Source organism: Coffea arabica, chromosome 8e (assembly GCF_036785885.1).
Source record: "Coffea arabica cultivar ET-39 chromosome 8e, Coffea Arabica ET-39 HiFi, whole genome shotgun sequence".
NCBI classification, from domain to species: Eukaryota; Viridiplantae; Streptophyta; class Magnoliopsida; order Gentianales; family Rubiaceae; genus Coffea; species Coffea arabica.
Window position 1 is genome coordinate 45,292,505 of NC_092324.1, and position 26,162 is coordinate 45,318,666.

General features: G+C 32.8%; 1 protein-coding gene across 2 annotated transcripts; it reads left to right on the forward strand.

Annotated features, from left to right (window-relative positions):
• The first annotated feature begins 16,597 nt into the window (after window positions 1-16,597).
• Window positions 16,598-23,647, forward strand: LOC113703107 (uncharacterized). Of its 2 annotated transcripts, XR_011820111.1 has the most exons (11): window positions 16,598-16,828; window positions 16,937-17,018; window positions 18,025-18,183; window positions 18,733-18,893; window positions 18,981-19,124; window positions 19,228-19,320; window positions 19,440-20,365; window positions 20,460-21,438; window positions 21,546-22,049; window positions 23,147-23,214; window positions 23,392-23,647. XR_011820111.1 is itself a non-coding variant. In XM_072062031.1 (9 exons), exons 3-9 carry the CDS (start codon window positions 18,035-18,037, stop codon window positions 21,974-21,976), a joined length of 2,883 nt encoding a protein of 960 aa, XP_071918132.1. In that variant the 5' UTR covers window positions 16,598-16,828; window positions 16,937-17,018; window positions 18,025-18,034; the 3' UTR covers window positions 21,977-22,302. The 2 variants fall into 2 exon arrangements, 1 of the variants encoding a protein (XP_071918132.1); XM_072062031.1 differs by lacking the exons at window positions 23,147-23,214; window positions 23,392-23,647 and having other exon boundaries at window positions 21,546-22,302.
• Window positions 23,648-26,162: the final 2,515 nt, after the last annotated feature.

The window sequence follows — 26,162 nt, forward strand, 5'->3', positions numbered from 1 at the left end:
ATGCACATATACCCTCTTAGTGGTAGTGAGACCTTTGCGAAAGCCACTAGAAGCTTTATTTTAACATATAGAACATGTAACTAATAAAGTGTACTTACAAGATACCAATAAGTAATAACTAATAACAATATAATAGCAATAAAAAGCAAAGTAACAACGTCATCTAACATATGGAATATATCCCATCTTTTTGCCTTTTTTTTTTTTCTTCATTGGAGAATCAATAATGGTTCCCGGCTACCCCTTAGAATATATCCTATTTATTTGTTTGAAGTAATATAAATATGCATTTGATTTGAGAGGTTGATCCTGTACACATGAATAGTTGTCGTAATTCGATTGCTTTTACGTTATCGCTATCATATATGAGAAATCGTGTCTTGAACTTTTTTGACGTACTGCTCCCAACTCTTTGCGGTCATATGAGACATCGCTGTCTTTTACAACGTGTAGAAGTGGTATTTTTCTACATGGAATTAGGCATACAAGCCAAGCACAGGTGCATCATGCATGAACAGCTTGACCTAACCCTAAATAATTTGACGTATACCTTTTCACAAAAGTAGTCAGATCATTTCTCATGCGAGTGTGTTTGGATTGAGATGATTTGAGAAAAAAGAATTTGATTTACAAATTTCAATCACCTTTTTATCTTTTTAATCACCTTTTATCTCACATACATCATATTACAAAAAGTGTTATAATAATTATTTCAAATAAATCATCTAAATAAACTCCTATCCAAGCAATACTATGGAACATAAAGAATATCACCAGAAAGGAAATCTAAAAAGAAGATGATCATCAGGATAATACATAATTCTAAAGCAACATACACACAATTTGAAACAGGGAAAACCAAGATGATCTCTACATGAAGGGTTTGTTTATTTTGGAAAAGTATTAATTTTTTTTTTGGAAATGTGTATTCAATAAGAAAAGTGTCTAAATGCAAGAAGGACCATAAATATAAGTGTATATAGTATAGATAGAAAAGTGTGCATGCTAGGGCACTAACTTGAAAATGGAATATCTATAATTCACACGTTCTTTATAATGATAAAAAAAAGAATGAACAATTTTTTTGGTTAGGTGATCACGAGTGTACGTTAAAGTAACTCTTGTTACGTAGAAATACTGATAATTCGTCACACGAAGTTTACAAATATTTCTTATTAGTACATTTATTTTTATCTTCAAGACGTATAATCATATTGACATATGCAGCTAGAAAACTTGCGTAAAAGCAAGGTGGAAACACCAAAGAAAGCTGCATGAGAACTGGCGGCTTGAGAATTGTAACTTAGCGTACTGCAAGGTAAAAAGTGAAAAATGATGAATGTGCCGTATTTTGTATATTTATGTATTCAATGTCATGTTGATGTGATCAGTAGGCTTGTTCTCCATCATGTCATACTGCAATTTACTGACTTCTTTGACAGAGATTGTTACATGAAATTCTGGCAAATTAGCAGTTGAATAATCCAAATTTGACAAAGATTAGACTTGAGTTGTTGAATATGAAAAGGGGCATGCCAGATGCAAATTAACATAATTTGAACTGATTAATTAGTGATCTATTTTTAGGCAAATGAACTGTAAACCTGAGCACTTGAATCCCTAAGTATAACTCCATACTATGTACAAATACGTGAAATAATAATCATAGGACAAAAAAAATGAAAACTGCCAAACAGGACAAGGACAGTGAATAAAGGTGGGTGGACCCATGCAAGGACTATGGTCCCTCCAAGCCCTTCTTGAAAGCTACAATTGCTGAATTGAGTCATTTGTGTATGACACAGCTCTTCTTCTGCTTAATGGGGCTTAACTCTGCTGCTGTTGGAAGTAGATTACCACTTTTTTTTAATGACAAAATAATAGAGTTTCTTTATTGATGTGCAAGTAAGGTTTGAAAAGGACAAAAATCCTACTAATCAAAGCATCAATTCTATTAGATAACTACTTAGTTTCATTAACTTAAATTTAATCCATCGTAAGCTTTAATTTCATGGTTTATTTACTATGTTTTGGGATGCAAAGTTTATATTACAGAAATTAATTCATGATTTTGATTAAAAATTAAAAAATCATTCAAAATATCTCTCATATTTCGTTAAATAAATTATTTGTTCTTCACTTTTAAAATGTTAACTTTACGTTCATCATAATTTTAAGTTAGCATAAGTTAGCCCTAACCCAAGTTTCTAACAATTTTTTAGCTTGAAATTACCAGGTGACTATGTGTAGTCATTTCTATGTTTAAAAAAGTTAGATATTTTAATGGCAAAAAGAAATATGGATTGGTCAGATATCACTTTTTTATAGGAAAAAATAAATATGATTTGGCTCAGATTCTACTTTTTTTAAGGGGTAACAATGAATATGGATAGGGTCATTTGTTTGACTACAAATGAGATCTAACTTTTTTTGTTCATAAAAAAATGACAGTGTGTGGGTCACGTGATGAATTCAAGATAAAAAGTGATAAAAAAAACTATATTGGCACCAAATTTTGCTCATTTGATTTTGTAAAAGATGTAAAATTATTGTTTCAAAAGTAAAGAACGAAAATATTCATTTGGCAAAATGTGAAGAACGTTTAGAATGATTTTCGCTAAAAAATTTTATTGTCTTTCATATCTTTCCTACACATACATACATCGCATACAAATAGCGTTTCCAAGCACCTTCAGAGGAACCATTATGAGAACTTAAAAATTGACTGATAGTGATTTAGTAAACAAGCAATTAACATGCATCGACTAGCCCACTCAAATGGATTTAAATAATTTTTGCTGTTTCGGCCAAAAAACGTTTTGTTACGATAAGCCCTCAACTATCATAACAAAAGTTTATATTATACGATTTTGATCATGACGATTATATATTGAGAGCATAAGAATTCGATCAAGTTAACAGAAACCAATTGCTTTCTACTAATAACCCATATTCCAAAAGCAAGTGAAATATTTCTACGTGGAACTAGCTAGGCAAATAAGCCAAGTATACGTGTGTGATAAGTTGGATGAAAGTTATGCATGACCTAACCCTCAAAGTTTGACGTAGACCTTATGGCAAAAGTATTCAGTTCATTTTTAGGTTTTTGAAGATGACAGTACATATTTAACGTGAAGGTTATCACCTAAAAGGAAAATTGAAAAGAAAGTTGCACAGGACAGGATATGGTACACAATTCTAAAGCAACGTAAAATTATTTTGTAATTGGGAAAAACAAGATGATCTGCATAAAGCTTTTATTTATTTAGGAAAGTGTTTTGAATAAGTGTAGTTCCGCGAGAAAAGTGTTTACACGCAAGAAAGAACAACGAGGGTCTGTTTGGCAAAAAAGTCTTGGCCAAGTTTGTCTACTACAAGTTTTTTTTTAATAATTTTAACTATAGTAATTTTAAAAAAATTTTCAAAATTTTTAAATTATATATTTCAAAATATTCAAAAATTTTTCTTACATTTTCTACAGTAAATTACAGTAAAATTTTAGATAAACACTCACAAAATTCATTTGTCAAATGGGACACTAATTTTATAGGTGGAAAGTTGTGCATGTAGGGCACTAATTTTTTTTTTTAAAAAAATGAATCGTGTATGCGTATACATCACTCAATCTGTATCATGATGGAGAAAGGACAAAAAAAAATTCTCCTTCTAGGTGCTCACGCAAATTCATTCATTCACAATATACATGAAAAATATATATGCAAAAGTAACTCTTAATAGGATGAAATATTGGTAAATCTTACTACAAACTTCGCTATCCTCAAGACGTAAAATTGTTGCCCAATGCATTCTTGTAACTGCGAAAACAAACGAAACACATAGCTAGAAGTAAGGTGGAAAAACCAAAGAAGGCTGCATCATGACTGGTGGATCGACAATGCGAATTTAGTGTACTACATGAAATGAAAGGTGAAAATGAATTCAACGTAGATAGTAATAAGACTATTCGATTGTCATGTCATTGTGATGTGATTATTATGCTTAATTATACTCTTTTTTTGTTTTAGGCTTATACACTCTAATTATCATATCATCCTTTAAGTATCATATCATCCTTTAACTTACTTCTTTGATAGAGGTTGTTTTACGAAATTCTCACAAATCAGCTGCTGAATAATCAAAATTTTTGACTAGTATTAGACTTTAGTTGCATTTGAATATGGAAAAGGGACATGCAAAAAAAACAAACCCTGATTTTCAATTAACTAAACTTGAACTGTTGTTTAAGCAAATTAATATGTGAACCAACTCTAAATGAATTTCCATACAACGTAAAAAATACGTGAAGAAATAATCATGGGAGTATAAAAGGTTAAAAGCTTTCTGCCAAACAGCACAGGCAGTGGGAACAAAGTCATGTGGACCCATGCAAGCTTGACTTTGTTTGGATAGAGACTAGTGGATTTGTTTGGATAGGAGTTTATTTGAATGATTCATTTAATTAAGATAATTTTTGGAGCATTTTTTATGATGTGATGTATGTGACGTAAAAAGATGATTGGAATTTGTGAAACAAATTATTTTATCTGAAATCATCTCAATCAAAACAAACCCAGTATTATTTCAAATAATTATTTAGAATAATTACTGTAACACTTTTTATAATTTGATATATGTAAGATAAAAAAATTATTGAAAATATAAAAAGGTGGATTGAAAAATGTGTTTATGATGCAAGTGAAATATTATTTTGAAAAAATTTGATATCCAAACAGAATGGTCTCTCCAAATCCTTCCGCAATTCCATAATTAATTCAGTAATTTCATATTTCTATTTAATTGTCTGCTGCTCTCGGAATAGATAATCGCTTGATTAATTAACTTCAGTTTAAGCCAAAAGAAGCTTTCATGGTTTTTCTTTGTGTTTTTGGGATGAAAAGTTTATATTACAGAAACTAATTCACAGAAATGCAGAGTCTGTATATTGGTAAAAACGTGTTTGCCTTCTAATTGCTCATGTAAATTCCTTTACGAAATAGATGAAAAATATACATGTAAGTGAATAGAAACTTTCAAACGGGACATGACAGTGAAAATACGTGAAAATTTATGATGGAAGTGAAAAGAAAAAGAGAGAGAGAACCCCAAAAAAAAACTCTGTCAAACAGGACATGAACAGTGAATTGAGTTATGGGCACCCATGGAAGAATTATGGTCACGCTCCCTCCAAGTTTCTCAAGAAAACTGCAATTCCTTAATTGAGTAATTTCTTTATGGGAAAACTCTTCTTCTGCTTGAACTCAGTGCTCTTAGAAATAGATAACCATTTTCGTTAACTTTTTTCATGGTTTTTCTTTGGGTTTTCGAATGCAAAGTCTATATTACAAAATGCATAATTAGATCTTCACTCTCACTTTACTATCACTCCTACATACGAAAAATATCTCCTATAAATTGCAATTTCGAACTTCGTCATGGGAACTATTACCAGAACTCCAAAGTTTCGATTGAAAGTAAACAAGCAATTAACATGGATTGAAGACTGAGATAAAGGAGTGGATCAGGCCACTCCAATGGGATTATATTAATCTTGCTATAACCGGCAAAAACTTTTTTTTTTTTAATGAGCCCTTAACTATCATAAAAGAAACTTTCAGTTCCTTGAGCATGACGATTATGTATTGATAGCATAAGAATCAGCAACATAACCCTGTTGTTCTATAATTTATTTTTAAAACGTATTATTGTAAAAGAAAGTACGAAAAAGAAAAAAAAAAAAAAAGAACAAGAATATCTTGCCCCACCAAACAAGAATATCTTTATCCCCACCTTAATACCAAAGATACTTGACATAACCTCGTTAAGTTTTGAGACACATATTGTCACATAGCATTCATTGTATAATCATAGTACGTGAATCAGAAAAAAGAAAAAAAAAAAAGGGGGGAAAAACTTACGTGAAGAAAGCACCTACAGACTATAAAATTCTTTGAAGCAGTTGCTGATGTTCTGTCTTCAATAATTTCAGCTACTGATGAAGAAGCCTATGTTGGCTCATATAAAGCAGATGGTCCCTAAGTCATTTGCTTGTCGTCGTCAGAGAGAGTGTACTTGCTCTCCAAGCATGTTACCAGCGCTGGTGTAGGGTGTACTTAAGAGTGAGGTAAGGTTAATTCAGATGATTCTTTTCGTGAAGTAATTTTCATATATAGTACTCGTGTCTGCTGCAGAAATATACCCTTGTCGTCAATCATATAAATAGCAATGTTTTCACTGCTTGTCAGCACTTTCCCATGGGTCCCCTATTCTGGGCTTAGAATATTGGATAAGATGAATGTACAGTTTTGATCAGGTAGAAGATTTTGATGGTTTGGGTTTTCTCAGTATGATATATAGAGGTTTAGTGGCAAACTAAAATTTTCAGGAGTCACGCAAAACACTCTACAAACGTTTGATGAGACTTTTTCTGTACAGAAAATCTGGCAACTCTACGTTTATGTGGTGTTCTAGAGGTATATATTATGTGTGAACTGAACGGGTATGTGATCAATAGAATATTCATGTTTCCCTTTCTCGAAATCAATAAATAAATAAATAAACAAATTATGTTCAATAATGTGAATAGTTTGATTTTTCTTGAGCATGAAAGTACTTGTTTCAGGTTAACTTGATCACATAAGAACTTTTTGCATATATCAATAACTAAAATCTACTTTCCCTACGTACCCTGATGAGCATCAAAAAGCGAAAATGTTTCTCAAGTCAATTTTGATTGCTACAATTTTTTCAGAGGAAAAAGGGCAAAGTGATAAGAAGATCAACGTAACGTGACGCAGGGCTAACTGTGCTGTACATGCATGTTTTAGGGAATTGTTTCTGTTATTTAGGCTGTCCTAAACTATTAGTATATCAAAAAGATTCTCAATCAATGGGGTTGTTCAGATGACCATTAATTTTATTTGCCAAAGAAACCACTAATTTAATCGTCCTGAGCCGACTAGATGACATGAAGAAGCAGCTATCTGGTGGTTGACGAAGGCCAGGCAGTGGATTCATTGGAATCTGACAGCCAGCTCCTCCAATTGACTAAATTTTACCAGTTAACTGGGTTTTCAAGATCCAGCCGCTTAACAATTAAGTCCTCAAGAACTTGCAATTTGGTAAAGCTCTTTTACTGAACAATTTACAAAACAACCTCGGGACTTTATTGGTACTCGAATTTGAGTCGAAAACATTATTCATTAGTTAACGTTGGAAAGTTCGTAACAAAGCGCTCAAACTTTTGGATGACTCGGGAATTTGATGGAATTGACACAAGATCGGTAAATTTTGGAACATTTCCTCCCAGTATATGATAATAATAAATTTCAATCACTTGCTTCGTCTCATATATGATTGATGGACCTGAATACGTAATAACTGAAAATAGGTCAAATAATTATTTTAAGATATCTAGAGAACTTTTAAAATGGGAAAATACTAACCACCCACTTGGTTGGGAGGTTTTGTATCCCTCAATGGGAATAAGAAGGTAAATGACTCCCTTCGATTGTGTATAGGAGGCTACTATGACTTTCTTTATTACCCACATTTAGGTATTCTAATATCTGAAATTCTTTTATCCATCAATTTGGGCACTTTCATTTCTCATTCTCCACTTTTTAAAACAAAATAAAAAAATAAATCAAAATTGGAGTTGAAAAGAAAAGGAGAGAGAAAGAGAATGCGTATCTCCTTTGCCCACCTTCAACAGCTCCTCCTCATCCATGCAAATCCTCTTCCTTTCCTCTCTCCTACATTTCTCTATGCTGCCACCTCCTCCTTTTCCCTTTCTCTTTCGCAACTTCCCTTCTTTTCTTCTCTCTTATGCCACTAATTAAGAATTACTGTCATGGAGTTTAAATTTGTAAACAAATTTAAAGATTATATTAGTTGTTTTGGTTTGCATAGGATTTTATTGCAATTCGATCTACATACAGATACAGTAGTGGTAAAAGCGTTAGATAGTGGCAACGGTAATGGTGGTGGCGATGGGTAAAAAATGGAGGGGAATTACAGAAAAGGTTTAAAAAAAAAGAAGAAGCAGGAAACCAAAGTAAAGTGGTGGTTGGAGATGGCAATGAATTAGGAAGAAGATGAAGAGAAAGGAAAAAAGAAAAAAGAGACTAAAGAAGTTGAAGGAATTTTTTTTATTTGTAAAATACATCATTCCTAGCATCTAATGGCTACCAAACACTAGATTTCACCAAAAGAAAATTTCACAAACTCGTTACCATTGAGGGGGCCTTCCATAGTGATTCCAATTACCATTCCTTAGCAATAACTAAACAAGTGGTAAATTTAATATTTTATTTTTTTTTGATAAAAATATGATAATTTCATAAAAATCCGCACTAATAGCAGAAGTTACATCATCAAACATTTGAAATGTCAAAGAACAAATCAAAAAAATGAATACTACAGATTTGAAAAAAGAGAAAAAATTATCTTGTAAAACTCTAAAAATTATTTTAAAATTGAAATGAAATAATTATAGTCCCTTGAAAAATATGGAGAAAGAACATAATTTTTTTTATTTATTATGTTTCACGATTTGTGCACGAAAACACTTATGGAATATGGTAAGGTGTTGTGAAGTAAATTTAAAGAAACCAATAACTTCAAGTTTTACCTTAAGCTTTTAACTCAAAACAAATTATTGAATAAGATACTAATACTCACAATCTATGATGAAATGACAAATAGCACATATTTAACTAGATAATAAAGTACAATGATCATCTTCAAATATCAAGTATTCAATTTCAATCATTTATTTTAATTGATTCCAACAATTAATAATGTTAAAACCTAATACGACATTGTAAGCATTTAATGGTTAAATGTAAACGTTAAATGAATTTACATTGGGTCTACAATGAAATCTAATATGTTGCATATGGAGCACAACAAACATCTTCAAACACACACACACATATATATTTATATTTATGTGTGTGTATATGTATGTATATATGTATTTGTATGTGTGTGTGTATGTATGTATGTATTCAAGGTACTACCTACTTATTCTTAGTTTTGTAGTTTCACTATTTTGCGCTGAAACACTTCTTGTTATGTTGTAGATTGTAGTGTAATAAACTCAAAAGGACTAGTAATTTGGTTTTTTTTTACCTTGATTATGTTGTATATCCTTAAACTTTAAATTAGGTAAATGATGAAATTCTGAAAGAATAATTATTAAGTATGATAATGCTCCCAATTCATGAAGTAACAAGTTTAGCACATAACTTGGTTTAACACATATGGAATAAATTTTTCTGAATTATTTATGTATGGAATAAGTAACATATTGATACAAAAATCAATTCTATATGAAGGTTAGATATTGAGTATGCATTAAGCATATTTGTTTAACTCATTGTTGTAAGAAAATTTTTATTATTTTTGGAGATTATAAGGTCTCTCCATAAATATTAATGACTTTAAGTTTAAAAATGTTCAAAATCGACGCATTAATTTAATTTTTGACTTAAATAATTTTGTTAAATATAAATCAATATCATATGTTTATCATGTTTATTTAATAAATCTTTTAATTTGTGTAGATAAAAATCTAGTGAGCAATTGGGTATTCATTGGAAATATCTATCAATCAAGAGTAGAATCACATGAATTTTATATTGTATTGATTTTTAAAACATGATTTAGAGAAAAATCATTAATTAAATTAGAGATGTGCATACCTATTACATTTTTTTCTACAACTATTATTGCTTTAAATTGTGTAACTATTCAGAAATTGGATCCTTTATAACAAGCTAAATTAGAGACAGACAAAATCTTAACCAGCACTTCGTGGATTTGTTCAATAAACTTGTTTTGGATGAAAAACTAGTAATGTAACTTAAAGTTAGAAAAAACTCTAGAAGCGCTCTTGTGGAAAAGATTTCTGCCATGCTAAATAATATTCACAAATTTTTTTAATTAGTCAGAATAAATTGGACCAACTTGCAATGAGCACTGAAACTCAAGTTAAACTTTCATCAATTAGTTGTTCTTAAACGAGATTTATAATGGTTGGTTAAAATCCTATCCTTTCTTCTTTTTTCCTTCCATAATTTAGTTATTTGACATTTAGTGCTACATTTCAACAACATTGAATTTTCTGGTCGAGAAAAGGGACAAAAATATTTGTAACGAACTTTATGAAATTGTTTATTTCAGAATCTATTTATTTTGCATTTGGCTCCATATCGTACGCATTTAATGGTTGAATATTTAAGTGAGATGAACTTAGGAACTTAGTTCATCAATTGTTCGCACATTACTCGCACAAATTATTAGATATTATATGCATTTATTAAGATTTCTCGATATAAAATATGCATTTGATACATAGTATAATATAAGTTATTCGTAATTGCATATGATCCAATTAGTTGGATAGATGGTAGGGTTCAGGTATATTTAGAACAAAAGCATATTACTTTAAAATGATTTTATTTTTTTAATAATAGTTTAGTGAAAAATCAGTAATTGTGTTATAGATTGCATAGTAATAACTACTCTTTATATATTTGCCTTTGTTTTCATTCTAAAATATTCAACTCTTGGATTCATTACTTGAATATTCGAATCTTTGATTCATTCGCGACTGATTTGGATATCGATAATTATTACTTTGTGGTTCAAAAACAAGTAAATTAGATTCATACTCTTTGTCATTAAACTTTTAAACCATTCTTAAGATTAGATGAAACAAAAACTTGACAATCCAAATACAATCAAAACCAAGATTCACGAAATCTGTATATTAATATCGTAAGAGAAGTCGATTCAACAAACTTGTTTTGGGAAAAGAAGTAATAAAAAAATTAACGATAGAAGAAAAAACCACTAGAAGTGGCACTATGCAAATGAATTCTACTATGCTAAATTCACAAATTAGTTAGAAAATAGATTGGACGAATTTGTACGTATGCATTCAATAAGTATTAAGACCAAAGTTAATTTTCTATCTCTCCAACAACATTTTCGTAGAGAAGGAGAGTGATAAAAATGTTTGTAATTAATCGGTCCCATTCTCATAATCTATTTATTTGGCATTTAGCATAACACTTTGACAAGATTTAATTATTTGTTTGAGAAAAATGAAAAAAATATTTGTAACATGACCTTATAAGATTTTCTCCCAAGAATCTAATTATTTGGCTTTCGCCTCATACTGTAAGAATTTAATGGTTAAATATTTAAATTAACTGAACTTAGTTTGTCAATTCCTAGCCCATCAATTGCACGTATTATTAGATAGTTGTTAACATTATTTTGTATGTAATATGCATTTGATGAATTAACACAAATTATTTGTAATATGTATTTAATGGTTCTAATTATCTGAAAAATAAATCGGATGAATTCATGCATATTCAATAATTAAGTACCTCAATGACAACATTATTTTCTTTTGTTGAGGGTAATAGTAAAAAATGTATGTAACAGTTCCCTAATATCCTTAAGTTTTTTAACTTTTTCTTTTCTTCAATGTTATTCAAATTTTTTTAATTATTGGCATTTGCCCTAAAATAATATCAAATATTTCTATTGAGCAAAAAAGGAAAAGAATATTTGTAACATTTGCGTAAGATTTTCTTTCTTTCTTTACCCAGCATTTAGGCCCACGTTGCATCCTCTTCTTTTCCTTTTTCATAAGCAAACACCCTTCCACCTTTTTAATATAACCTTATAAGATTTTCTTCCAAGAATCTAATTAATGGTTAAATATTTAAATTAACTAAATTTAGTTTGTCAATTTCTTGCCATAATGTCAAATATTTCTATTGAGTAAAAAAGTAAAAAAATATTTGTAACGTTTACGTAAGATTTTCTTTCTTTCTTTACCCAGCATTTAGGCCTACGTTGCATCCTCTTCTCTTCCTTTTTCAAAAACAGACACCCGTCCACCTTTTTAATATAGCCTTATAAGATTTTCTTCCAAGAATCTAATTAATAGTTAAATATTTGAATTAACTAAACTTAGTTTGTCAATTTTGTTGCCCGTTGATAGCACGTATTGTTAGATAGTTGTTAACATTATGTTGTATGTAATATGCATTTGATGAATCAACACAAATTATTTGTAATTGCTTATGAGCCAATTAGTTGAATAGGTGGTAAGTTTGATGTAATTTTAGTTAATGGTTCTACATTGGACCTATATAGATAGGTTTCAACGCCAAAAAATATCTCATTTCTAAATGGTATTCATTTTTGAATAATGATTTAGCAAGCAATGATTAATTGTATTTGAGATGTGCATACCAATTAATATTCTTTGCAGATTTTCTTTCAATTTTTCATTGTCAATAAGCTTATAAAATTTATCATTACTTTATGGGTTCAAAAACAAGTTAATTATATTCATACCCATTGTCAATAGGCATGTAAACCCTTCTAAAGATTAATGATTAGTAAAATTTTTGAATGTGCAAATTCACTCAAAATCATGATTATATATTCATTTTAGATTAATACTTTAAATTAAAATCAATTTGTTCAATAAAATTTTTTGGGTGAAAAAGTAGTAAAATTATTTAAGGATAGAAAACACCTATAGGAATGGCACTAAATAAAAGAATTCTACTTGAAAATTATAATTATCTGAAAAACAAACCAGACGAATTCATGCATATTCAATAATTAAGAACCTGAATAACAACATTAATTTTTTTGACGATGACAACCATAAAAATATATAATAGTTCCCTAAAATCCTTACTTTTTTTAACATTTTTTTTTCTTCAACGTTATTCGAGTTTTGTTTATAATATTGGCATTTGGCCCTAAAATAATGTCAAATATTCCTATTCAGAAAAAAATGAAAAAGATATTTGTAACATTTACGTAAGATTTTCTTTCTTTTTTTATCCGGCATTTGGGTCCACATTGCGTCCTCTTCTTTTCCTCTTTCAAAATAGACACCCTTCCATCTTTTTAATATGACCTCATAAGATTTTCTTCTAAGAATCTGATTAATGGTTAAAATTTTAAATTAACTGATAACTGAACTTAGTTTGTCAATTTCTTGCCCATTGATTGCACGTACTGTTAGACAGTTATTAACATTATTTTGTATGCAATATGCATTCGATGAATTAACACAAATTATTTGTAATTGCTTATGAGCCAATTAGTTGAATAGGTGGTAAATTTGATGTATTTTTAGTTAATGGTTCTACATTGGGCCTATATAGGTTTCAATGCCAAAAAATATCTCATTTCTAAATGGTATTCATTTTTGAATAATGATTTAGTGAGCAATCATTGATTGTATTTGAGATGTGCATACCAATTAATATTCTTTGCAATTTTCTTTCAATTTTTCATTCTAAAAAAAATTCAAATATTGGATTCGCTTATAGTTAAATTAGAGATACAAAATCTTATCATCCCTTTTGTGGGTTCAAAAACAAGTCAATTAAATTCATACTCATTGTCAATAAGCTCATAATATTTATCATTACTTTGTGGGTCAAAAACAAGTTAATTATATTCTCACTCATTGTCAATACGCTTATAAACGTTTCCTAAGATTAATGATTAGTGAAAGTTTTGAATGTGCAAATTCACTCAAAATCATGATTATAGATTCACTTTAGATTAATACTTTAAATTAAAATGAATTTGTTCAATAAACTTTTTTTGGCTGAAAAATTAGTAAAATTATTTAAGGATAGAAAACACGTCTAGAAATGGCACTATATAAAAGAATTATACCTAAAAATTCTAATTATCTGAAAAATAAATTGGATGAAATCATGCATGTTCAATGATGAAGTACCTCAATGACAACATTAATTTTTTTGTTGAGGGTAATAGTAAAAATGTATGTAACGATTCCCTAATATCCTTACTTTTTTTAACTTTTTCTTTTCTTCAATGTTATTTGACTTTTTTATAATTATTGGCATTTGGCCCTAAAATAATGTCAAATATTTCTATTGGGCAAAAAAGGAAAAAGATATTTGTAATGTTTACGCAAGATTTTCTTTCTTTCTTAACCCGATAGTTGGGCCCACATTGCATCATCTTCTTTTCCATTTTCAAAAATAGACACCCTTCCACTTTTTTAATATAACCTTATAAGATTTTCTTCCAAGAATCTAATTAATGGTTAAATATTTAAATTAACTAAACTTAGTTTGTATTTGATGAATTAACATACTATTAGATAGTTGTTAACATTATTTTGTATACAATATTCATTTGATGAATTAACACAAATTATTTGTAATTCCTTTTGAGCCAATTAGTTGAATAGGTTGTAAATTTGATGTAATTTTAGTTAATGGTTCTAAATTAGTCCTATATAGCTAGGGTTCAACGCCAAAAAATATCTCATTTCTAAATGGATTCATTTTTGAATAATGATTTAGTGAGCAATCATTAATTGTATTTGAGATGCATACCCATGCATATTCTTTGCAGATTTTCTTTCAATTTTTCATTCCAAAAAAATTCAAATATTGGATTCGCTTGTAGTTAAATTAAAGATAAAAGAATATTATCATCCCTTTGTGGGTTAAAAAACAAGTCAATTATATTCATACTCATTGTCAATAAGCTTATAAAATTTATCATTACTTTGTGGGTTCAAAAACAAGTTAATTATATTCATACTCATTGTCAATACGCTTATAAACCCTTCCTAAGATTAATGATTCGTGAAATTTTTGAATGTGTAAATTCACTCAAAAGATGATTATAGATTCATTTTAGATTAATGCTTTAAATTAAAATTCAATTTGTTCAATAAACTTTTTTTTGGGTGAAAAAGCAGTAAAATTATTTAAGGATAGAAAACACCTCTGGAAATGGCACTATATAAAAGAATTCTACCTGCAAATTCTAATTATCTAAAAAACAAACCGACAAATTCATGCATATTCAATAATTAAGTGCCTCAATGACAACATTAATTTTTTTGACGGTTCCTTAAAATCCTTACTTTTTTAAACTTGTTCTTTTCTTCAGCGTTATTTGACTTAAATGTCAAATATTTCTATCGAGAAAAAGGAAAAAATATTTGTAACATTCACATTAGATTTTCTTTCTTATTTTACTCTGCACTTGGGCCCACATTGCATCGCCTTCTTTTCTTGTTTCAAAAATGGAGTAAAATTATTTAAGGATAGAAAATATCTTTGGAAATGGCACTATATAAAAGAATTCTACCTGAAAATTCTAATTATCTGTAAAACAAACCGGACAAATTCATGCATATTCAATAATTAAGTACCTCAATGACAACATTAATTTTTGTGACGAGGACAATGGTAAAAATGTCTATAACGGTTCCTTAAAATCCTTACTTTTTAAAACTTTTTCTTTTCTTCAACATTATTCGACTTAATGTCAAATATTTCTATCGAGAAAAAAAGGAAAAAAATATTTGTAATATTCACATTAGATTTTCTTTCTTATTTTACTAGGCATTTGGGCCCACGTTACGTCGTCTTCTTTTCTTGTTTCAAAAGCAGAGTAAAATTATTTAAGAATAGAAAACACCTCTGGAAATGGCATTAGATAAAAGAATTCTACCTGAAAATTCTAATTATCTGAAAAACAAACCAGACAAATTCATGCATGTTCAATAATTAAGTACCTCAATGACAACATTAATATTTTTGACGAGGACAACGGTAAAAATGTCTGTAACGATTCCTTAAAATCCTTACTTTTTAAAACTTTTTTCTTTTCTTCAACGTTATTCGACTTAATGTCAAATCTTTCTATTGAGAAAAAAAGGAAAAAAATATTTGTAACATTCACGTTAGATTTTCTTTCTTATTTTACTCGGCATTTGGACCCACATTGCGTCGTCTTCTTTTCTTATTTCAAAAACAGACACCCTTCCATCTTTTCATATTTTTGAAAAAAAAAATGCACCTTTCGGTTCATCAATGTGTCAAATCTATGAATCTTTATAGAAGGAAAAAATCGGTGAAACATTTGGTTCTACTTAATTGTGTAATCTAGCATTAACCACCAAATCTACCACAATTTCAGCCCTAATGCAATTAATATTCCCTACCTACCCTATTTAAAAATTGTAGCATCCAACATTTAATACTTGCCACCTTTTTTAATATATGGCAAGTACTTATTTCCGTTACCAAAACGTCATAATTACATAATAAGAAAACAAAACCACCGCATGAGCCCTCACGTTTTAGGGCTATCCTCACTTTCACAATTTCAATTTCCATTTTCCTTTTTCATTTACAGCGGAAATCTTTAGGGTTTCTGCCTCCAGGACCAGCCTGCCCTTTTCCAACCCATCGTCTCAAACCTCCCGCGTGCATCCCACGAACCAATTCCTACCCGCCTTAGTGCTGAAGCATCGCCCACCTCACACCCACCCAGAAGACTCCAATAGCTGGAAACCCTCGTTTTCCTGGCGCGTGTCACCACGCGTCGAGACTCAAACTTGACTAGGGTTTTAAACCTGCCCAGTGGATGGTGATAAGCCTTCCACATTATGGCCTCGCTGGCGAGCTCCCATTGGCTGATGCCTTTCTCTGTCTTCTCCATCCTATAAATACACGAACAATACATGAGTTGTCATCCGTAGATTTTTTAACCTTATAGCCTCAGCTGAGAGAAAAAGCAGAAACCAAATAAAAAGAAGAAAGAAAAGAAAAGAAAAAGAGAGACTTGTCTTAGCAGTATTACTACTAGACTACAAAGCTACATAGACAATAGTGGTACTTTACTCCACTGTCTCGTTCTCTCTCTTAAGAAACCTCAGCTAAAACATTTTCGTTTCTCTCTCTACTCTTTTTCTCCTCCATTTCCAGACCTAAAAGCGGTAGGGTTTTGTCCTTCTTTCGCTCTTTAATTAATCTGGGTTGGTCTTGAATCAGTTTATGAGGTTGGTGTATTTTTCTTGACTGATTTTTTTGCTGTTGGATGACAGGTTTTTGGGAAGTGGCCGTGGAGGGAAACATTTCTGGGTGACGAGGGCTGTTTTGATCTGACAAATCTGAGTTTCCGGGAAGGTATGGTTTCTCATCTTCGTTGTGTGATTATTTTTGTGGGTTTTGGGGGGGAGATAAGTGGGGTGGTTATGGTTTTTGGTGATTTCTACGAGGTTTGTAATTTTTTTAGCTGGGTTTTGGGCTGATATGTAGTTTCCTTGTGTGGATCACTGTTTACTAGTGGGTTTATGCTTTTTATTGGGGTGTTAATTCATGTCCTTTTCTGGCTCCATTTCTTATCTGGTTTCATTTATTTGATGGTATTTTTGTTCATTTCTAGATTATTTCGTATGCCTTAAACGGTTATCACGGTTGGATTTTGTCTTAAGATTTCAGTATGCAAAAAAAAACCCTAATTTTGGTTCTGGAAAATCTGAGCCAGATGAATCTCAGTCGGTGTAACTTTTTAAAGGTCTGTTTGGATGTGCTTTGTGGGCTTTTTGTCAATTGATGAATTCTGTCGATAGCTTTATCTTTTAATTTGGCTTCCAGTTAGTTAGATCAGCATTTTTATTTTTGAAAAAGTGAAACCCTAGTGTTGGTATGAGAAGTCATGGTCATTTTGTGCATGGTTTTGAAGATTTCTCAGTCGGTTTTGTGATTTGTCCACTTTAACACATGCAAGAGCGGATATGGTTGCTTTTTATGCAGCTTTATTTTTTCCTGTCATTTGGAACTAGGGTTTTTTACTTTATGCTAATAAGTGACCTTGATTTTTGCGGTCTATTGGAATTCATTTTGATTTTCTATTGGTGATCATTTTCTGGGTAATTGTATGATTAACGCTGCACTAGAAGGTTTGGTTTGGGTGTCATATGATTTGGTGTTGGAGGATGAATCTCACTGTGTGTGTGTGTGTCATTTTGGGGAATTTGAGTCATAAACCATTCTTGACTTTTAGAAATCTGACTTGTGTGGATCTCGTGTATGTGCTGCATGAGCCAAGTCAGTTTTTGTAGCTTATCTCATTTGTTTTACTTCACAATTGACTTATTTATGTTATAAAATAAATTTCCTCTTGGTGCAGTGGTTTGGACATGGAGACAAATAACAACACAGTGGAAGAAAATCCTCCACCCAAGTCTTCAGCACCTCTTATTCCAATCAGTTCAATTTGTATAGAACTACCACCAGCTCCAGTGGTGGTTAGGCAGCCCGGAAATTGTCATGACAACTTTTGTTTACGGTAAGCCTTTCTTTTTCATCTGTTTGAAACTTTGTGTGACTTCCAAAAATGAGATAGAAATTATCAAAAATGACTTTGTACATGCACGCACGCACGCACGCACGAATGCAGCACACACACAGAGATATACATACATATATATACATATATATATATATATATATTCCTTCTTTGAAGATATGTTGCAATCTTAAGTATTACATAGGAGTCTGAGCAACATGAATCATCTGCATGGAAATTGTTGTTTCTGGTATTCAGGTTGACTTCATACTCTTTTTGATAAAGCAAAAGCATAATTCACATAATGGTGAATGGCTATAACCATTGTCCATATGGATTAAAAAACCAGGAATGAGATGATATTATATATGTTCGCAATTAGGTTTTAGAAGACACTAGACAGACTTGTTAGGATTCAGAAGTCATTAGATAGATATGGTGACTAATGAATCAAGTTCTGCTAATGTTTTAAAGAATTTTGTCTTTTTGTGAGAATTGACTGACTTTTGAGTATTGCTGCTTATTCAAATGTCTTTTTGATTCTGGCAGTGAGTATGTACTTGAAAAGAGGAGCACTAATCCCAGTGGTTCCGGGCTGTTTTCACCGGATGACCCCATCGGTTCCATGGAACAACTTCCACCGATGGAGGTCCCGAGATTTAGATTTTGGCGCTGCACAGATTGTGTTAGTGAATTCGAGAGCACTACTGGTAATACATGATTTAATCTTATTGCTTTCCTGGTTGATCAATCACCAGTAGTTTTTTTTTTTTGATGCAACCTTTTTCTGCGTGCAGCTAAAGTGCTCCAGGAAACACAGGAAGGTGCTGCAACACTAAATACTGAGGGCATTCAAGCTGTTAATGCGAACGTTTGCTTGAATGCAAATACAGTAGAAGGTTCGTTATCACTAGCTAGAATGGATGAGATGGGTGCTGTAGGTATGCTTTTCCAATATAGCTTGTTCAATTTAGTGAAAAACATCTATAGATGACTTTGCTATATATTTCTGTATTCTCTAAGTGCTCCCAACTTTATTTGCAGATGATAAAAATGAGACAAATGAACCAGTGGAGGATGCAGCTGAAACTAATATAAATGGAGTAGCTGTTGAGACAAGAGAAGATACTCCTAGTGGTATGTCTCTATCGATTCTCTTATGGTTTTTGCAGGAATTTATATGTTAAATTTTTTAGCAGTTTAACTTGGATGTTGTGTATATGTTCTGATATTCAGAAATGTAACTGTTTTTGCAGGTCATGTCAATGTACCAGCACAAGAAGTTACTGCTGATGCCAATATCAGTGCTCCAAGTGAGCTGCACGAATCTGCTGATCAGAATGCTCGTGACACACGTAACACTGCACCAGCTGATCCTGAAAGTGAACAGTGCCGGGACCATGAAAATGCAACTGGTATGCCGCGTAAAAAAGTTAGAAAGGTCCGGTTGTTGACGGACCTTCTGGGTGAAAAGAGCAGTTCAAGATGTGGTGCAAGAGAAGCTGTGCCACTTGAACCTTCTCGGCCAGAGAACACCGGGTCTGAGGGTCAGATTAATCCCAGCAAAGACATTCATAGCAGTGTCCGTAGTCCTCTCAGAAAAACTAAGCCTGTTGGGGAAGAAGACGAGAGAAATGATCCCACCAACGTGGCAGTAAACACTAAGGCTCCCAGGAGAGATACTGGGAAAGCCATTATGATGGTGGAAGCCCGTGACTCAGAAGAGGAAGTGAATGCCTGTGGTGGAGAAGGATTATTCATTGGAACAAAGAGCGAACGGTTGAGGCACAGACGCAGCAGCACAACTCCTGCACTTGGTAGGCAAAATAGCAAGCAGCCTCAAGTACTTGATTGTGGTACCATTCCATCTTTGACAAGACGAGTACAGGCTCCTTCAGAAGCTGGGAATTTTGGGAATCTCCAGTCTGCTGAACAAAGAGAGCACGGTCATATTGATTTGGCATCTGGAGGGTTAAATCCACTACTATCTCTCAACAATGCTGCTGAAGGACTTGATCTTTCTCTCGACATTTTTGCTAAGAAAGCTATCAATCAAAGCAGTGAGGGTGTTAGGAAGGCTGGGATGCTTTTTGGGAAACCTCTTACACCGAATCAGTCTGATGGATATCAGAGAAGAAGTCCCCAGTTTGATCTCAATGAGAGAGCTTCACATAAGGAAATGGTAATCCTCGTCTACATATTCATTGTCTTTACAAGTGAATTTTGTGCATTGTTGGTGTAGTCAATTCCTTCTTACGTGATGTCCATCCTTTCAGGATTTTCTCCAGCTGGGTTTCAATGGAAAAAGCTCTGGAGTTCCAGGAAATTTGAAAGAAAGTGATCACAAGGCAGATGATATCCCCATGGACATCGTTGAGCTACTGGCGAAGCAGCAGTATGAAAGGAGGAATGGAGATGCAGGAGCAAGTTCTGGACCTTCTGGTGCTCATGTGACCAGCAACACAGCAAGGGGGTTTCTTGAGGTAGGCGAGATAAGGACTGTGGGGCAGTTCGTAAAGGAATTTCCCAACTTCCCTAGCTTCCGAGGTGTTAACTCGCGAAGTGGGATTTCTACAGCAAGCAATTACATAGGGTCTGCTAAGGGAAACTCCACTAATTTCTCGCACATGGGAAGAAACAATTTCAAATTGTTCCAAGGAGGGGAAAATCAACTCAACAGCATTTTCACGGCTTTCGCACATAACCAGCACAAACAATATGGCGGAGTTCAAGTTCCTGCTACTACTTCCGTGAGGCCTGATTTGCCGTGCAGTGAACCTGTGGACCCTTTATTGTTATCAGGACCTACCAAATTGTCTTTTGAACTTGGGGTGCAACAGAAGCTTCCTGGTGAGCAACATAAAGGCAAAACTATCAGCGACATCAAGGCAGATGAGCTTAAAAGAACTGAGGAAGCTAGGCTAATGTTATCTAAACCAGGAGATACCATTGTTAGCTCAAAAGAAAGGGGCCCACTAGATGCCTATGCTAATGATAGCATTCCAGCAATGCAGCTACTAAGTCTCATGGATGGGCGGCCATCAGGAGCTACTTTCAATTTGGGCTCAAGCAAGATCGTGGACAAGCCATTTGCTCCCTGCAGTTATCACCCCAGGTTCAGCACAAATGAGAGACAGGATTTCCTGAACCGGTCCTTCCTTTCAAGCCCAAGTCACCCAAAGGAAACTTCTGGCCTCAGGATTTCTTATTCTGATATCTACCAAAGATCGAGGCCGCTTCCAGCTGTTTTACCTGGTAAAAGTCAACTTTCTTAAATTTCTTTTGATTTACTGTTCCTAAGTTTGATTTAGTCACTGCCACCATGAACTGTTGGATATCTTACTCGGATCCTTGTTCTTTAGGTCAAATATCTTTCAAAACTCCAGAACAAGAGAAGCCAAGGGAGAAATCAAAAAAGAGTGGGTCTGGCACTGGTTTTGGTCCGAGCTCTTCTCGTGGCAAGGACAAGCAAACAGCAACTCTTCATGCTTCAGATTCGATTGTGCATCCTCAGAAGCATCACAGACTTGAAGGTCCACGGAGGTTCAACTTGGAGGCCTCTGGTATAACGGGAGGAGTTGGGCGAGCAAATGGCGTGTCATCAGAGGGGGAATGTGGTTGGAACAGAAATCCTGCTGATTTTAGCTTGCCTGTAGCAGGAAATGAATACACAATCTGTGCAAGGGATCTGAAATTTCGGAAGAGGAATGCATCAAGGGAGAAGCGTTCAAGCGTTAAAGCTAATGGTGCAAAGAGGCAGAGGAAGGCCAAGTCTGGGACTGAGCCTCAATAGAGTTATGCCTCTTAGGGTTGCAAATTATTCTGCAGCAGCACCAGATGTGTCATATGGAAAGCAGAAATTCATGGTTGAATTCTCATTCATATTTATACCTTAGAACACAGAAGTTTTTGGATTTTGAATTTTCAGCAAATTTTGCTGGATTTTAGTGATTATCAAATAAGACAGTCAAATTATGTCAATGTTTTAAGAAAATAACTGTCTTGGTTACATCATACAAGTTTAACCTGATTAGGACCTGGATATCTTGCTTTGTATATGTTTTGCTTAATCATATATGCTTGTCCTGATTAGGTTCCAGGATCTTTGCTTTTGTGCTATGTGCGTGCAAATGATGTTTAATATGTTGCTTTAGCAAAATATACCTGACTTATGATGTCTGAATTTCAGAAACGTATATTTGGTTTGTGTATGCTCATCCTGCATTCGAAACATGGAGCAGAGATAGAGCACAATAGTTCATGCTTGTTGGGCAAAAGCAACTAAGCATTGAAAAAATGCCGAGCAGCATATAGCTTCTTGGGTTGGTGCTATAGCTAATACTTCCAGGATTATCTTGATCGCTTGTGTTCAAGAAGGACAAAGAGAACATGAATGTAGTCCTTACATTTCCTGCTCTAATGCACCCTCCCTGTTTCTGAAATTTTGATTATCTTTTCGATGTCTTAAAAGGTTGAAAGCCAAGCTGGCTTCAATTCTGGATTCTGCAGTAAACAGGGAAAGCTTTTACCTCAGAATGATTTGCGTCTGCATTTGACAGACAACCTATCTTTAGCAAAATATGCTTGAATCTCGATGTCTGACTTTCAGAAAAAGTGTGCGTGCTTCATGTTTGCACATCCTGCATTCAGAACATAGAGCAGAGATGGAGCACACTAGTTCGTGCTTGTTATGCTAAAGCAATTCAGCAGTTCAAAGCATATAGCTTCTTGTGTTGCTGTTTAAGCTAATACTTCCTGAAAGATCTTGATTTTTGTGTGAAAGATCTTGATTTTTGTGTTCAAAATCAATAAAAAGAGGATGAACGTAATCCTGACATTTCCTATTCTTATGCATCTGATTTTTGAAAATTTGATATTATTTTCAATGTCTTTAAAGGTTGAAAGATCTGCAGTAAACACGGAAAGCTTTTACCTCAGTATAATTTGCTTCTACATTTGACAGACTACCTATCTGCTGCATATTTATACGGGGTGTACTTGGTTTGCAAATCACATTTTACTGCCGATCAGGTAAGATACTCGAATTTATCAATTTTTTTTTATGTTTTAACTCTGACATAGACAAAATATTGCTTGCTGATATTACAATTGGTGCTTTCTTTTGAGTCTTGAGGTTCTTTAGAAGGGTTCATTAATCAATCCAGAATGGAATGATGATCTCTTGCTTTCTGTCCTCAAATTTTGCAGCGGGAAAGCTGGATTTTGATTAGCTGAGATTGATGTCTAGCCAAAGATAATCTCTGCAATGGCATTTGGAGATATTGGGATCCTTTTACACCCGGAATTGGCTATAATCACATGACAATTGTGTACTGGAAGGTAACACTGTAGACATGAGCACAAATTCTGCACATAATACTGAGATTCTGGATTTCGTATTCAAGAGAAACAGAATTATTATTCTAGATTCACAGGATATATATATTTAAGAATTAGGTACACAAAGTTTTTCTCTCTATTTGCGTTTACAAAAGAATATGATCGATTAACTACCCCCCCCCCCCTCCTTTTTTTTTTTTCTGTGTTAATCTTTTATGAAAGCTGGCTGCTAGTTCATAGGGAATTTAACCTGGACAGCTACCTGTTTGTTAAGGAGATTAAAATGCCAAATATTAGCTCAAAACTTCCAGATGATTTTTCACATTACAAGGAGGAGCAACTTTTCTGGCAAGAGAAAGGAAGTTCTCTGGTATCAAAATTGCATTCTTAAGCTTCAGGTGCTAAGGGGTTCATTTTCTTGATCTTTTTTTCCCCTAAGAGGGTGTTAAGATTTGGATTTTGGATAGGCAGAAGACTACTACTATTATTTTGATGCCGACCTTTTAATTTTTCAGGCATCTTACGCAAAATCATGCTTTTCTCCAACCCCACACAACTCTCCTCCAAAAGAAAGTCTGATGACCACTAATTATGTGCTTTCTCCGAAACTTAAAATTTTCAATTAAGAAAAGGAAAAAAAAAAAGAAGAAGAAGAAGAAAAGAAAGAGAACTGTCCACCTCACCTAATTAAAAAAAAAAAAAATTCCACCTCACCTACACCTGGTTTCTTTGCCAGGTGAATTTTTTTATTAGGCCAAGTGAATTTTATAGTACTTAATTTGTCCTTTTTGGTTGATGTCTCCATAACTTTATTTTTTTCAATGTTGTTATACAATTAGTACTATAAATTAAAAAAATTAAGAAATTAGTATAACTTTTGACATCTTAGTATAAATTGGTATAAATTAGTTGTTAACTTTTGAGAAATTAAAAAATTAGTTATACAATTGACATCTTAGTTTAGTATAACGCGTGAGAGCGCGTGCAGATATGGAAGTGTGATAAGATATTGCAGCGCGATTTAGTCAAAGTGGAGCTTATTACACTTTTTAGGGTTTCATTGACCCACAAAACAAAAAAAAAAAAGAAGAAGAAGGCAAGAAATCTATAAAGAGAGAGAGAGAGAGATACAGGCAGAAAAAAGAAGTGGGCTGCAGCTGCATCATAGATGGAGGCTAAGCTAAGGCTAGGGCATACGTACAAATAACGGCAGGCATCATCCACCTCTTAGCCTACCTTTCTTTAAATAAAGAAAGAGAGAGAGAAATCCGATGTGAGCAAGTTATTTGTGTGCCAGCCAACTTTAGTGCCCACTAGACTAGATCAAGGTGTATACTTCATCAGGAAAGCCATCTACTTGTACTGGTAGTTTTCTAGGCCTCATCAATTCTTGGAATCTACTTTGCCTAGACAAAATTACTAGCACATATGTGCTTTCCTCGGATTATATGATGGCTCTTAATTTTTTTTAATGTTTAATATAAGTAAGAAGCTTTGAATTCGAGATTTTTTTACACAATTTCTCCTCTTATATCATCCCTTTTATTTGATGGCTCTTAATTTAAAGAATGAACTATATTAACAATAAAATATGCATAGCAACTCATTGAACAAAAAAAACAAAGAATTCTTTTGTTAACATATTTTTTAAGAGACAAACATTTATATATTCTTTTGATAAAAAAGTATTTTTTTAAAGAGACAAACATTTATATTTTGAGAGAGAGAGAGAGAGAGAGAGAGAGAGAGAGAGAGAGATTTATTATATTGGTAGCCAGCATAAGCTCAATAGGAAAAAAAGAACTTCTCTAAAACCGTGGGCGATCCAAGCATTGCGCGCCACTTTTTGTTTAACAAATCCACAGATCTATTGCAGTTCTATCATCACTACTAATCAACTATTGAACAAAAGTGTGATTATAGAGATTGAACCGAGAACAATGAATGGAATGAAGGGACGAAAAAAAAAAAATCTTGATTCAGCATATTTGGAAACTATAAAGATAATCAAACTCGGGATCTAAGAAAAACATGTTTGATTTGCAGCTTCTGGGAGTAATTTGTAGTCTTAAAATGTAGTTCTCAAAGGCAACATACTATTTTGTTTTTTTTTAAAAAAAAAAACAACATGAGAAAATCACTCAATATCTATTGCCATTTCAATTTGGCAAAACCTCTTGTTTGCGTGGATCTTCATACCTACCATTTGAATCAGCTCGATCTATGTATTCTGTGGGCAGTTTCAGCAAAATTTCCTTTCTCCACTATATTCCCAGATTCAGTCATTTTCTTTCTTTTTTTTTTACGCCAGATTCAGTAATTTTCACCAGTTCTTTTATTTGTTTGGACAGCAGATTATTTGGTCAAATATATTTGCTGACATCACCATTACAATTTCTAATACAGCTTTTTATCTTCCCAATTACCTTTTTATCTCACATACATCACATCACAAAAAGTGTTACAGTAATTATTCCAAATAATACTGTATCCAAACAAACCACTGGCTTCTTTTTCAGTTGTGGCATGCACAAGAGGGAGTCCTTGACTTAATTAATTAGCAATTAATAGATTATGCCTATGAAAACAAAAAAGTGATTATCATTAGGTAATTATCAATGGATTACTATTTTTGAACA